Consider the following 16041-nt stretch of genomic DNA (forward strand, 5'->3'; position numbering starts at 1 on the left):
GGAGAGGGGGCAACCTGGGAGTGGGGCGTCGTCTGAAACGGACTAGAATTTCTAGATTGTGTTTCCTTTTTGTTGTACTGAATTTAGGATTTCTGTTACTTTGGCTTAAAGTTAATCTTTTTATGTAACTAGGAAATTATGGATCGGATCTACAAAAATGTCATGAATAAAGTGAATGAAATGACAAGTTTCCAGCGGAATCTATTTATACTGGCCTACAACTACAAAATGGAACAGATTTCCAAAGGTTACACTACCCCCCTCTGCGATAGGTAAATTTAGTTTTATTTTTAATGGCACAAAAAAATGCTTATCAAAGTCTTAGCGCATGAGCAGTATCTGATTTTTTTGGGTGCTTTTCTTTGTTTTCATGTTGACACTTTGAACATGAACAAGTCTAAGTGTAAATTGAAACAACAAATCAGTAGTTTGTGTGATTCTTTTAAATATTTACCGATATAACTTAAGTGAGTGTTCTTTAACTTGAAACTAATTGGAGACTTATGTTCATGGCATTATTTTCATCGGGACTTTAATAATGGCTTTATACAGTTCTTGGGTAAGATGAGAAGTCCATTCCTATAGATAACTGTAGACTTCACATTTTCACGGAAGTGAATCATAGAGTATCTCAAGTCGGAAGGAACCCATGAGAATCATGAAGTCCAACTCCCAACTGTAGTGAGACTAAGGGATAATATAACTGCAAAATGTATACAGCTTATTTGTATTATTTTTGAGGAGAAAAATCACAGAACTTGACTGTCTTACTAAATCGACATTCTCAAAACATTTAACCCGTCTTCAAATTAGAATGTGGAAACAAGCTGAAAAATCTGTGCCTGCGTTTTCGAAAACATAAATGTGCTCCTTCAAGGTTTTCCTTGACCGCCATAAAAGTTTATTTGAAGATGGTGGAAACTTTGAGTTCAGACAGACAGTTAGGTACTCTCTTGTTCTGTTTTTAAGCAACAAATATATTCTCTTATCTTTTGCATTTTAGCCTTATTTTCCGGAAAGTACGAATGCTGCTAGGTGGAAAAATTCGCATCCTGCTTTGTGGAGGAGCTCCACTCTCCGCAGCAACTCAGCGGTTTATGAACATTTGTTTCTGTTGCCCTGTAGGACAGGGGTACGGACTAACCGAATCAGCTGGAGCTGGAACAATCACGGAAGGTTGGTGCCGGCGCGTCCCGCTGAGTGCTGTGATCTGTGCTCTGCACGTATCGTCTTTGACAATCTATTCAGTTGGTGTGTGCCACCACACGTAACTGGGGAGTCCTGGGAATTACTTGTAATCATAAACGTATAAAACAGCAGGAGTACTAATTTTGATGCTTTGTGCTAAAGCTGGTGACCTGCATAAAGAAATAAATGTTCTCATTTGTGATAGAGAAGCCTATAATAGTGTGAGTGGGATCTTGGCATTATGGCACTTACCAGTTGAACTGGATAAGTTATTTCTAATTTTGGTGAGCATAGATGCAGAAGGGCTTGGGATTGAGACTTCAGGAAAAATGAATCAAAATATAGAATCCTTGAATTGTTATGAAATATTGCTACTTATTTCAGAGTCCAGCAAACACTATTTAAAGTTGTTGTGCCACTTCTGAAGTGTGATGCACTGTCAAAGCTGTGTTGATATGACTGCAGGTATCTGTAAATACAGTCATCTGTTCTCTTTGCAGTATAAAAATTTTATCTGCGTTACCTTGATAGATTCATTGGTTTTCTTGGAAGTTCTATTCTGTGAATTAAAGTTCAGAAAGAAGTAGGAGTTAATTTTCACTAAATGAAATGCATGACAGCAAAGGTTTTTCTAATCAGTTTTGGTATTTTTTTTTTTTTTCCTCTGAAAAATGCTCTTTTTTAAATTCTAGTTTGGGACTACACTACAGGGAGAGTGGGAGCACCTTTGGTCTGTTGTGAAATCAAGTTAATGAACTGGGAAGAAGGTGAGAATTTCTGTATGTGATTGAATTATAGTGTGCTTGTAAGAACTTTGTATAGCTATCTTTCTGTTGGGCTTTGCTCAGTAGTAGTAAATTAGAAGACTACTTCTTGGCTTCTTTAATTTTAAATGCTAGTTTTATTTATAAAAGTTTGATCTTGGGGGAGAAAAAAGGTAAAATAAATTCCTCGGTGGTTTTTAAACCTACAAGTATCTAGACAGAAGCTAGCAATGCGAGTGGCGTTTTGACAGCGTTGTATTATGACTCTCTTTGGCTATACTATTTATTTTATTCCAGTCGCTATAATTGTATATGCATATTGTGTAAATGTATACAGCATTGTAGCTCTTTCTGATTTAGATCAGTATTCTTGCAGGACGGGGTGCAGGTCTTGTATATTGTCTCTTAGAGGTGCTGGATTCAGGAGACTTCAACTGAATTGCATGCACGATACCTTCTGTTGGCATTAAGAAATTATTTTAAAATAGTCTTCATAAGGATTTTATCAATAATAACAATATTAAAACATTGGCATGTGGACCAGAAGCTTAATGGATGCTATGTAAAATATCTTTAGTGAAGTTTGAAATGTATTTAGGTGATTTCCCTTCATTGTAGGCTTTTATATGTTGTAGAATAGAACTACATAATACTTCAGGGTGCTTTGGGCTGGTGTGAAACTCTATTTTTATTTTTCTTTCCTAAAACATGAGGAGAATTTTTTTTTTTATTTGAGCGTGTATGAAACTGATGGAGCATGTTAGTCCTGGCAGAAGGATTGCACAGAGGTGGCGTTTGCCTTCTGCATGTGTGTGAATTTCACTGTTTGTAAACACACATGTTAAATAGCTGTTTATATGCCGAAAGGATTTGGAACCACCTCTTTTCTTACTGAACTATGCAGGCAAGTGGTAACTTCAGCGAAGGACTTACTGAAGTGTTTACTTCTATATTTAAGTATTAATAATAACAGGGATTCTTGCTTTGGAATATATTTTAATTCTTGTTAACTTAATAAAAACGGTACTTCTAGGTGGATATTACAACACTGATAAACCATATCCTAGAGGTGAGATTCTTATTGGAGGGCAAAATGTGACCGTGGGCTACTACAAAAATGAAGCGCGAACCAAAAAAGATTTCACTGTTGATGAGAATGGGCAGAGGTGGCTCCATACTGGAGACATTGGAGAGTTTCATCAAGATGGTTGTCTAAAAATTATCGGTGAGTTGTTAAATTCAGGTGAACATATATATACCTTTTTCAGGGCTGTAAAATACTGTAATTAACAAAAAAAAATCTGCGTATCTTAGTATGCAGTCTAAAGCCCTATCATGTATCACAAGAAAATTCTGATACCTTAACATAAACTTGATTGTGTGTTTAAAAGCTGATTTTTTCAAACAGTTGCTTCCTTTTAAAACAGTCTTAACACTGACTTTACTCTGTCAGTGAGACTGAGGAGTAATTAGAGTTATATGTAGGCTAATCGAGCTAGGTGAGCTGTCTTAGATTTTATAATTTTGTAAGTGTGGAATTTGATTCAGTAAAAGGGCTCTCTTAGTAATACGTGCTCAGGAATTAAATAAGCTTTTTTTTAATCTTGCCATTCTTTATAAGAGGAATATTCCGTTATCATAGAGGAACTAGGGGAGAAATATACTGAGGTAAAGGTGTTACACATAAGCCTGTAATAGTCTCATAATTCTTTGACACCTGTCAGTACAAAAGTCGGTGCCGTGTAAACTACCAGGTCTCTCTCTTGAAGTCAGTGGGTGATTCACGGTGCTCTCTAATCCTGAAAACTAAGCTTATTTGTTTTAATATATTGAGAAAAATCTTAGGTCCCACTGCAGCTGCCGTGCACTGGTCAAACAGCTCAGACAGCTACAGAAGTACCTTGCTTGATTGCAGGGATACAGCAGAGGAGCTGGGTGGGTAAGGCCCTGGAGCCACCTTGGCTGCCTTGGGGCTACATACAAGAAGCTCAAGTAATTTGGGCTTAATTTTTGGTTCCCGTTGTTGTGTTTCAAATAACAGACGGACAGTTGCTCTTTAAATATGCGTTTAGCCTGGGAATAAATAACAAAATGTCACCAAATGCTGTATCTCCTGCCTTAAGCGTCTGGACCAGACAGCACAAAATGTGTGCTTCTAGCCAAACACTGCCTTTTGCATAATCCTAGTTGTGTTCCATTCACATGCCAGTGCTGTCACACAGGAGGTGCGTTCTAAAGGCAGAAAACGCATAGAATTGAAATGCAGCTCATGTTTGTGAGGGACAGATTGATAAAATGCAAAGTCTGGAAATCCTGGTATTAAATGTTTCTGGTACATTCACCAAGCACGAGTTGGCTTGCCTTTTGGTGTTTATACATTCACTTCAGAAAAGTATAAAGTCAGTGTCTGAAGTTCTTGTGTTCTGTAATTAATGTTTAATTTCTTTTTTCCTCAATAGATCGTAAAAAAGACCTTGTAAAACTCCAGGCAGGAGAGTATGTTTCTCTTGGGAAAGTAGAAGCAGCTCTGAAGAATCTTCCACTGGTAGATAATATTTGTGCGTATGCAAGCAGGTAAGAGGCAGCTGATGTTTTGTTACTGCTGTATTCCTTGTCTGTCCTACTGAAGCTGCAAGCACAATGTTTTGCCACTCAAAGTGTGGATTTTTTTTTAAGCGATTGGAAAAGGATTTTATTTATAATACAGTGGAAGAACTTTATCAAAACTAAAACATCTGAAATGTGTGGGTTTAGTTTTCCTTTCCCATTTTTTTCCATCATTCATTTGAAAATACCAAGAATGAGTCTCTCTCATTCCCTTTTTCCCAATCTGAAAAGCAGCTAAGCTCTGAATACATTCGTAACAGATACCACTCAAGCACTTTAGAGATTATTACCCAGAGAAGCCGTAGGACACCTTGTTCTTGCTGTATTTGGCTGTGATCTGCTCATCAGAGGAAGTACTGTTGTACTTCAGAGGAAGGATGGGGAGGGGGACAAAACCACCACCAACCCAGAAGCTGGTTTGCACGTTAAAAATACTTTTCTTTAACCCCTGCAGTACACCAGCAGAAACCTTGAAGCTTGAGAGAAAACGCTCTGTAAATACTATGCAAACACACAATTAATAAACAATGATCAAATGTCCTTTCTATTTGTTTTCTACATGTACCACTGCATTAGGCATATAAGGGCTCAAACATGTCTTAAGTTTCTATTCCTAGAATTTCCTACCTGTGCATAATATAGACTTACACATATAAATATACTTCAGATGGTCTGTGTTTCCTATTTGTCATTTTTATGTTTGGAAAGTCATTTTGGAGCTTCTGAACCATCAGAAATATTCTGATTTCCAATATGACCAAAAAAGCCCCACTTGGTAACTTTGATTGAAGGAGGCCAGGGCAAGCATACCAGAGAATTGCTCAGTGGTAATAAACAGAAAATTAACTTTTGGTTTGTTCACCTGGTTCTCTGTGGTATTTTTGGTTTAACTAGTGATAGTCATCCTGTAACTTCAGTTTTGGATCAGTAGGCTAACATGCATTGGGCATGCCACTGCTGAAAAAGCTTCCATTATATTAGGCTATATTTGTGGGTTTGACCTGTTGTTGGGTGCGTCTCATATTTGCTTGCTTTGACTGCCTGAGGTTACGTGCCTGTTCTGAGCACCCTCTGTAGTCTACGGAGAAAGAGACTCCTACAGATGGCGGTTTCTGCTGTTCTAGGATTGAAGTTCGCTATTGGAATTGTACTATCAAATTTGTGTTAATTTTGCCAGGCGACCATAACGTTGGAGACTAAAATACACTTGCTAGACAGGCACTTGACTCTGATAGTCTATATCTTGCCTATTACTTCAAAATTGCTTATAGGTTTTCCTATTTTTAAAGGTAATTTACAGAGTCCAAGTATATTCCAGATTGGTTTTCTGCTGCTGCTGTATTTCTTTTTAATGCTTTCGTGTGTGTAGTTTGGCATAAGTAGCCATGTAATACGGATTCTCTGAAAGATTGTCCATGTGCACATTTCATTGTGGGTATATACTCACCTCTGCAGTGTGAGCTCAGAGACTTTTTGTTAGCAGCGCCTATGACCTCTCTTGTATCCTGCCTCTCCTTACACTTTGCTTGGGAGATCTTGTATGCAAGAGGAGTCCTTCATTTGTGGCTGTTTTGTCTCCCACGTGCAAAAGGACGAGGAGGACAGACTTTTACAAGTGGGTTAAATCTGTGATTTGACCTTAGATCTTGGGGTGCAAAGCTCCTCTGAACATAGTAGCAGGGAATCAGAAGCATTTGCACAATATCACTGCTTTAAAAGCTATACTCATTGAGCACTTCAGACTAAATAGTGAGATAAGGAATAAAATGTTAGCTGAAAGGAATCATTATTAGTGCTCCTTCAGAGGAGACTCTTACTGCTTTATCAGCGCTTCGCCCATCCAAGACGCATTCAGTAGATCTCAAGTATCATGTCAGGAAAATGAGTAGTTTAGTTACCTGAGGAATTGAGCAAACATGGCAAAAAAACCAAGGGAGTTCTCAGCAGGAGGCACAAGGAGAGCTGATACGGCCCAGACTTCACCGAATAGAAATGGTGATATGTAGCGCCCCTGTAGATGTCTCTTACCATTAGTCTGATGGCCGTACTCAGGTAGGGTCTCAAGCATGGCAAGGGAATGAGGATGCTAGTGTAGGAGAGGCGTTTTGGGAAAATCTCTTAGCATGGAGGAGATGACTAAGGAGTTCCTGAGGACCAAATTCTGAAAACGTCTTCCTTCCTGCTGCTGTTATGACCCCCAAGACTGAAGAAGCTAGCAAATTCAAAAGATCTGCAGAAGGAACGGGAGTGGAGAGGGAAGTAGCTGCTCCAGAGAGATGATGTAGTTTAAGATAGTTCTCAAGACAAACTGCATTAACATTTGAACTGCAACAAGTGAAGATTTAACTAGCGGTACAGAATGAAAAGCTATGTGTTCCAGGAGCTGTAAGCTCCAAGGCGCAAAGCATAGTTGGATGAACTTGTTTGTCCAAAGGAAGTATGCTGCTGCTCATGAGGCTGAATTTTAGATGAACTGAAAGTTTGAAGCTTACCCAGCCACCTGATTACTTCTATGTGCTGTCTACCCCTGGAGACACTGGTGATATTGCTGGACATGACCTTAAGCACATCAAAAGACTACAGAACCCGGAGTGAAAGTGCCCCAGTCCTTTGTGTTCTGGGTTCCTTCATACCTAAACCATACACATTACAGACTAGACCTAGATGAAGTTACAAGGATTCAGCACGGAGTATAACGCGAGTACTGGGGAGAGGAAAAACCAGAGAGGCAAAGGCAGAAGGTGAGACACAAGCAGTAAGATGCTGAGGCTAATCTGAAGTCTTTCTGTAAGCACATTCTAAGAAAGAGAAAAATGAGAATGATTCCGTAAGCCAACAGGCGAAGCTTGTCAGCAGATAATGCCAGGGCAGCGTGTGTTTGTAATGGGCTTCGTGCAGCCTTCACAGCTGCTGTCAGATGGCCATGGTAATTCATACCAGTAACAAAGGAGAAAATTGCAATCTATGGTCACTGAAAGGGTATTTAGAGTTAATATTTTAAAATCATCTTGGAGACCTTAAAGGATAAGCTAATGTAATCTCCGTACTGAGGTTAAGGTGCTGTATTTTTTATGTTGATGAGCTGTCTGGCAAAAGAGAGAGTTAAAAAGATCTAATAAATCTGTAGACCATTAAGGGGGGACAGGGTCAAAGGTACAGTGGAGGACAGGATTAGAGTTCGGAGCAAGCTTGACTAGGTGGAGATGTCGCTTGAAAAAGCGGTCAGTTTAAGGAGTGGAAATGTAAATTATACCTACACCTAAATGAACTGCAAAAATACAGGATAAAGAACCACCAGCTGGTAGCCGTTCTGTAGGAGCTGACAGGAATCAACAAGTGCCATGCTGTTACAGGAGGGTAACCGTAGTAATACAGCACAATGAGATGTGTGGCCTGCAAGATGCACAATGATCTTTTTGCTCTACCAGGCATTAAAAGGTCTGCGTTCCACGTGCAACACTTTGGAAAAGGTGACCCTCTTGAAAAGAGTTCAGGAGAGAAATGAGAATGTCTGGGCAGAGGTCTGTGATGCATGACTTAGGAGGAAAGGGCATCGCTTAAATTCCTAAAGAAACTTAAGAAAGGGAGGAAGACTAGAAAGGTGAGAAGGAAAAAAAAAATAGTCTGTGAAAGGATAAATGGCTTCTGTGGAAAGGAGAGAAACATCTGACTGTTGCCTGTATGAAAATACAATGGATGTAAACTGCAGAGAGGAAGAGTCAGGAACAGCCATCAGGAACAGCTTACCAGTGCTAAGAGTAATGAAGCATTGGCGTGAGCATTTGTCTGATGTTTTAAGAATGGGTTACACAGTCATCTGTTAGATGTACCTTACCTTGCTTCAAGGCAGGTGAATGAATTAGATGATCTTCTGAGATCCTTTACAGCTCGCTGATTCTGTGATCTACCTTGTTAGAATTACGTGTAGAGTTGCTATCTGAGGTTCTGTTCACTTTTTCCCTTAACTTCACGCCATCTCAAAAATCTTGAATACCTGTATCAGGGTGAATTGTGCTTCAGTGTTTTCCAAAAACTTTGAGATCACAGCTTCGTATGTCGTAGGCCTATCAGGAGCAGACACCGATTGCCAACAGTAGAGTGAGCGTATGGACGAGCGCTTGAAAGAGAAAGAGAAGTCACTTCCCTTACAGAAGCGGGCGTTCTTTGAGATGTGTTGTGCATATGCTCATTCCACAACCTGCTCTCCAACCCCTCTTCACTGCAGTCCTCTGCTCCTCTACAGTAACTGGATTCTGCAGTTGAGAGGAAGCTGGGGTAGGGAAGCCGCACACCAGTCTTCATACCGGGATGCAAAACATGAGGAGAGGCAGGGCGCATTGACTTCGTATGGGTACTGCTTCCCCAAAGCTTTGAGCGTGAGGCACAGTGGAATATGCATATGGACAGCACACCTTGAAGCAATCCAGTTGCTGTAAGGTAAGTAGCTTCTCTTTCTACTTACTTTTAAGCAGGCAAAGGCAATTTGTGTGCTATTTCAGAAAGATTATCAGGTGAACAAAAGCCAACTGTTAAGAGCAATATCTCTGTATGAAGTGCAAACCCCCCAACTTGCAATGTTATTTTTGAAGACTCGTTAACTTGACAAAATTCATACTAAAGTACATTATACTTCTCAGTTTCCATTCTTATGTCATTGGATTTGTTGTGCCAAATCAAAAGGAGCTCGCAGAACTAGCTCGAAAGAAAGGATTTAAAGGAACCTGGGAAGAGATCTGTAACAGTCCTGAGATGGAAAAAGAGGTACTGAAGGTGCTAGCTGAGGCTGCCATGGCAGGTGAGTAGCTGGGTAGATAGTATTAACCTTGTGGACCGTAACATCTGTGAAACAGATGAGCATAGGCCCTAAAAATATTTCCTTGAGTGTGTATGTTTCATAGAACATACATGAAGTGAAATTTTCATACAAAAAAACCCAACAACAAAATATGAGTCAGGTCAGTCCTTTTGGTTCATGTAAGTGTTGGGTTTTTTTTTTTTTTGACTGTGGCCAAATATAAAACACATAAAACCAAATATAAAAACAGAGTGAACTTAACAAGCTCAGTTCAGTTCCCATATATATATATACACACACACATATATATACACACACACATATATATATACACACACGTGTGTGTGTGAGAGAGTCTGGTGCACTTTAAGATGTCCGGCACTATCTTTTTGGCCTTAGGTACTGTCCAGAGAGAATGTGGGTCACCTGTAGATCCACGATATGCGTTGGGCATCGCACAGTCTCACGTGCTACGTACCTACGCATAGTTGAAATAAGGCCATGGTGACAGGGACTCCTCTACCTTCCAGTGACTTCCATCTGAGGGATTTTCTAAACTGAAAGCAGTATCTTTGTAGTTCCTAATTTTCAGTAGACTTTTTTCCTGTTAAGTCTTAGTCACGTTTTAAAGTTACGTAAATATTCTGTATCAGTATCCATACTATCGTGTGGCGGAGATGCAGAGCTCAGCTATGTTCATGTGAAGAAATGTCTTTTTGTCTGTTTTAACCCTGCCATCTGCTAGTTCAGTCTGGTTCTGCTGAGCTCTTGTATGGGAAGAGGCAGTGAACAGCCGCAATGGCAGCCAGGATCCTTTTCAGTGTCCGTTGTGCTTCCCCCTCAGCTGTATCTTTGGCATGCTAATTGGTCGTAGTCTGTCCGGCTATTCTGGTGCAGAATTAAACAGTGGCACAGGGATGTTTTGTTCGTTCTTTCATAATAATTTCTGCCTTGGCTTTGCTTTTTACTATTACTAAGCACTGAGCTTTTTTCATAAAGCTGTCAGTGGTGACCACAGAATGTTTTTTTTAAACTGTCATTGTGGATGTTAAATTTGTTTTTCATATGCATTCTCTCTTATGCTTTTCTGCAATGAATGTTTTCTGCTGTCTGTTTGCAATCGCTCAGTATCACGATGTCCTTCTGCACCTCTTCACAATTTGTCCTCATCTTTTCTACCCTGGGTAACTTTATGCTTCCAGCAATCTTTGTCTTGTTAATCTTTGTCTCTTCTCCATATTACTTGCGAATACAGTAAACTCTGGTTAGTATATTTGCAGACTTCTGTTACAGGAGCATACTCTTATGATGACTGCAGTCTCAATACTGCAAAAGACTTTTTTTTTTCCTTGCCCCCTGTCTCTAGTCCATTGTTCTTCACTTTGTGGAGCAAATGAACAAGGTCATTGTAAGAACCTGCTGCAGTGGAGAGCGTGTACGAAGTCATTTTCCGTTTCTTTTTTGTGCAGCGCTAACTATTCTAAAGAGAATTAAATATATTGTGAAAATCGATGAAACAGAATATTTGATTTAATCTTGAGGCATTTTTACACATTTTGATGTTATTTTATATTTGGGTTTGTTTTTCAATTTGGTATCACAAGCTTTACTTTTAAAGCAATATTATGATTTTTAGTGCTCAATTGCAAAAAACCCTCAAACCCAGTGATACAATGTCAAGGGGAGCAAAAGGTGGAAGAAAAGCTAAATGTGGCAGGTTGCACAGGATAATTATACATTTGTGGATTTTTCTTTATTTAACCTGAACATAGATAAGTTTTTTTTTAATATTTTAATAGTAATCTGTTGATTACTTTTCTTAGAATTATTTGGTTTTCATCTCTTGTGTCTGAACCCAGAGCAGAAACTCTTGCAAATGATACAGTGATTTGTGCTAAGGGTACAACATGCAGAGCACTGATCGGTTTCAGTAAGGGGAACAGCTACCATATGAACTTACTTTCTTTGAACAATTTAGGACTATCAGGAGAAAAAAAAAAGATTAAAAAAAACACAGAAAAAACCTTTTGGGTTTTTTTTCAAGCTTACGTAGCATGGGTTTTAAGACTTTATCTCAGCAGACGAGTATCACAACACTGATAGGACAGTGTATATTGTGAGGATGTCGCTTCCATGCACGGAGGCTTTTCTGAAGTCGGGGAGCAGCACAGGTACCCAAACAGCTGGGGTTTAGGTCCATATTTCCGTGGGCACTGGAGAGCGGTTACTGGTGGATCCTGGCATTCTGCTAGTGACCACGCGGGTTTTCAGAGGTAACCTTGGGGGTTTGAGGAGCACTTCTTCATTTACTTCACGTGCTTCTCTGTGTGAGAATACGGTTCCTCCTTTTGTGCTTAATCGTGGAAAAATGGTTACGCTTACATTTTGTATTAAAAATGTTTATTTTTACAGCTAATCTGGAGAAGTTTGAAATACCAGTAAAAATTCGTTTGAGCCCTGATCCTTGGACCCCTGAGACTGGTCTAGTGACAGATGCGTTCAAACTAAAACGCAAAGAGCTCACGGCATACTATCAAATGGACATTGATCGAATGTATGGAAAAAATGTAAAATAATTCTTTTTTCTGCACCACTTTGCTACAATGAGCTTGGATCAAATAGGAAATACTTGAATTGCCTGTCTCAACACTTGAGATCAACACACAAACCCACCGTTCCTCATTTGCAGCTTAAACTGTTATTTCTGATGACATCACCATGATGACTGGCAAGTTTAGTAAAATGTTACGGCAGCAAATTTGTGTCTGTCTCCTTTTTTCCAGTTTTCTCTGCTACCTTGTCAGTCTGTGGATTTTCCCGAGTCTTTTTGGGAAACCATGATTCTGAAGCCTCAAGTTTTTAAACATTTATAAATCCTGTATAATGTTTTATTTGTATCTTTAAAATTTGGATGTATATAGAGAGAACTTGGCTATATAAGAAATGGTTATACTGGGGGCCTTTTTTTTACCTAATTATTTAAAGATAAGAAGGTATTGATGTTGTGACATTATGTACATTGAACATGCTTGTAACGAGATCGTTGTTGAACAGAGGACCAGGTTGTTATTTGCTGCTGTGCTATTCTCCCGTGTAAATCTGAGGGAGAAAATGTTTGACATTCCAGCTTGTGTAATACACCGTCAATATGTGCCTAATGGTTACTTTTATTTTTATCTGAAAATGAAAAGATGGTCATGGCACAGCTTGTGTAAAGGCAGGTACTCTTGCAGGCGTTAGTTAAAGCTTGTGTAATATAAAAGATGCTGTTAACACAGCAGAAGTGAAACCTAAGAATAATCTCTCAACTACAGAAACTCCGTTTTTAAACAGCTCATGACCATTTCATGCGGTAGTTGAATTGTGCAGCGCTAATAAGAACTCTCAGCATTAATTTCACTTAACACTTTGAGTTTGACAGTGTCCTTTTAGCAGAGGGACTGTGGCAACTTTTGTCTTTTCTCATTAGGTTTGGACGTTACACTGGGCTTGCTCTTTCGTTGTTTGTGAGAGTCTGGCAAGACCCCTGTTCTGCCCTAGCTGCGACCCAAATTTACCGGGGGGATTTTTAAAGTCATAATGACAGTTATGTTCTCAGCTCACACAGTGCCTAGCTGCCCTTTGTGCCATTAAAAATCTCCCTTTAATTCTCTATTCTTTTGTTTAGCTTTTTTTTTTCCCTTTAAAAATAGATATTTGACGTATTTGTCAGCCAGAATTATTTATGTTACTTGGTTTGTTACCCCAATTCTTGCTTTAGGAAGGAGTCTCAATTTCTGTTTTACTATAAATATGTGAATATTGTTTGAAGAACTACAGAGGATCTTTTAATCTTCAGTGAGAGCGTTTAGATTTGTTTCAGATGTGAATTTTATTTTCAAAATATTTCTAGAAAGAATATTTTAATCAGGGTTACATGGGAATGTGAAAAGGCATGCATCAGTCAACTTTGTGATGGAGCAAATATTAAAATGGCTTTAATTTGAGATTATTCTCTTGTGTATCATTTACTTGTAGTACTGAAAATCAAGGTCTTGATGCTCACTTAGTACCCTACTACGGGAGCATATAGTAATTCTGGACAGCAGAAGCTTTGTTGAGGGGAGGGAGTGCCCGCTGTTAGCATTTGTGGCAGGAGTTTCAGGAGATGTTTGATATACAAATTCTCATTAAAAACATTGTGAAATACTATTTAAATTAACACTTTCCATTGATTATAGTAAGCAGTTTCCTAGGAGATGAAAGTTACCACGTAGGTTCCCGGTACTTGAGTTTCGGTGAAGCGATGAGAAGGTTTGTGCTGTATTGTATGTCACGTTACCATCTCTCCCGCTCTTCCTGGGTTTCCCCTGCGGCTGTCCGTGACAAACAATTACCGTGTGGTGAATTTGGGGGGAACTAGTCAAATGGGAATACAAACAACAACAAAAAATCGGAACCGCATTTGTGCGATTAATGCCTTCAGATATCTAGATCATAAGTTAAAACCTTCTGGCAAATAGAGATAAGACTGATGTTGGAAAACGACCGAAGAATCCGACTGTGGAAATTGCCAGGTCTGCAGGGAGGTGTCACGCCACGTGTTAGACGTTACTCATACTCACGTGTGTAGCTGTGCTCCGTCAGCAGGTTCTTAAATAGTTCGCGCTCAGCACTGGATGTACATTGTTGAAACATTTTTTGTGACTTTTAGTGAAAACTAATTGCTGAAGTACTATGTATATCACTGGGTGCATTGCGCAGCAGATTGAAGAAAATAAATCTGCTTCTGGTTAATTCGGAAGAAATCTGAAGTTAGTGTTTTATTCTGCTAAGGGTTTAAATCCACTTTTGGATAAATTGTGTAAATGAAACTCTTAAAATGGTTCGGAAACAGTAGGTTTGATTTTTTTTCTTCTAATCCAATCACAAGATTGGGTTGCAGTCTAACTGTGCATTTGATTTTACAGTTCAGGTTTTTTATATTTAACATGGATGTCAATAGATGTAGTTCCTCCTTCTTTAGACATCAGATTCATTGTGGACGTTTATTTTTTCTACAGAATGTGAAAATTAAGCAGTTCATGAATTTTAGCCTCAGAGTCGAAGATAGACAAACCCTTAAACTATTTGTATGGGCCTAAAATATTTGCAATGAGTCTGGTTTTTGTGTTGATTTACACCAAAAGGCAGACTTTAACGCTACTAGATTCTGCATACTTCCGCGTCCCGTTGCGGGCTCCAGCCCCGTGGGTGCCCACGCTCCCATCGACCGGCCCGGGGCCGTCCGGGTGTAGTAGGGCCCCCTTGCTCCCACATCTTACTCCTGCCGACCCCGCGCTCTTGCACTCCTGAGCAGAAGGACAACTCCAGGGGAGTTTGAAACCCTGCGTAGATGCACTACAGCCATCTCTCCCTTTTTTTTTTTTTTTTTCTTTCTTTTTTTGGGGGGTGTGTGTGTGTCTTCCCATGCCCAGTGTAACAAGACCAAAAGCACCTGCTGGAATGTACGGCACGTATTGCACGAGTCCCCAAGGCCGCGGACAGCCGTGGAGTACATTAGGGAAAGCGCGTGGTTGGAAGCGGTGCTCTCCATCACGTGGGGAATTTTGGACTGGGAAGAGCTGTGACTTTTAAACGGTCTTTCTGAGTTCAAACCAAGAACAAGGGGTATCTACCTCACCTGAGGGGCCCCGAAAAAGGGGGGAGGGATTTTTAACTAAGCTTTTGTAAATATAAGACTTCCCAGGATTCTGAATCATTGGGACTTGTAATTACTTTATTCTGAAAATGTACTTACTTCACTACAAAAAATGGCTGACCAAGAAATTCCAAGGATGCTGTGAATCTCCTTTAAATTCCTACAATTATTTAAAAATATTTCAAGACTTTTTAGACTAAATTCAATCTAGGTGTCATAAGCGTTCTTTGCAGAGAATAGTATTTCTGGAGTAGGTTAGGAAATGAAAAAATGCCCTGTCGGAAAAAGACCTCGCAAGTTCGCTGCTGCTGCAGTTTACACACAAGCAGGACCGTACCTCAATGGGAAGCTCTATCTTGGCAGTAAAATATTTTGCTGAAATGAAAGCGAGAAACAACGTGCAACTGAAACTAAGAACGTAAGAAATACCTACGTCCTACTGGTTTTATAGATAGGATGCAGAGAAGGGTATGGAATTGAAACCATACATTAAAAACCTCCTGTAAGGCTTGTAAGTTTATGCAGAAATTGCTATAGGACATAAGACTCCTTCGCGATAACCTTGATCCTGCTAAAATTCACAAGCTTTTATTCTGTACTAAAACTACGTTTAGGCGATGCAACGCAGCGTTCTTAATTTTTATTAATGTGACGTGTTAACTGCTTTGGACTCGGTATAAAATCGTGTGCATTTGTTTCTTTTTTGGTAAGAGGAACAATCTTCAACTTGCATACACCTCGGACCGGGCTGCAAAGTTAATTGAATGACCAGTTGTATATTATTGTAATTGGTTATTTAATGTAAACTCGTTTTCAATGTGATCTCGGTTGTTACTATGAACTGCCTGAACGTTGTATATCCTAATTGAGTTATATTGTATGAATTATTTATTTGTAATTGGATATCATGTTTCAAAAATAAAATTAATTTCACAAATTAGGCCCTATACGTCCAGTTATTTAAGCGGCATTTCCTTTTTGTCCCAGCCTACGTAATCTGAGGTTGT

The 16041-nt window shown here is 39.4% G+C and overlaps 1 protein-coding gene across 3 annotated transcripts in view; it reads left to right on the forward strand.

Moving 5' to 3' along the window:
- The window catches only part of ACSL3 (acyl-CoA synthetase long chain family member 3), a 51088-nt gene extending 37743 nt beyond the window's left edge, over nucleotides 1-13345 (forward strand). For 2 of the 3 annotated variants that reach the window (XM_054835306.1, XM_054835305.1), the window contains 7 exons: nucleotides 133-272; nucleotides 1004-1176; nucleotides 1881-1955; nucleotides 2986-3177; nucleotides 4412-4526; nucleotides 9197-9354; nucleotides 11767-13345. In XM_054835306.1, coding sequence (XP_054691281.1) covers nucleotides 133-272; nucleotides 1004-1176; nucleotides 1881-1955; nucleotides 2986-3177; nucleotides 4412-4526; nucleotides 9197-9354; nucleotides 11767-11930 — 1017 coding nt within the window. In that variant the 3' untranslated portion in view covers nucleotides 11931-13345. Of the gene's footprint in view, nucleotides 1-132; nucleotides 273-1003; nucleotides 1177-1880; nucleotides 1956-2985; nucleotides 3178-4411; nucleotides 4527-8802; nucleotides 8997-9196; nucleotides 9355-11766 lie in introns of those variants that run through there. The other variant, XM_054835307.1, reaches the window with a different exon arrangement.
- The last annotated feature ends 2696 nt before the right edge of the window (nucleotides 13346-16041 follow it).

Source organism: Grus americana, chromosome 9 (genome assembly GCF_028858705.1).
Source record: "Grus americana isolate bGruAme1 chromosome 9, bGruAme1.mat, whole genome shotgun sequence".
Classification (NCBI taxonomy): domain Eukaryota; kingdom Metazoa; phylum Chordata; class Aves; order Gruiformes; family Gruidae; genus Grus; species Grus americana.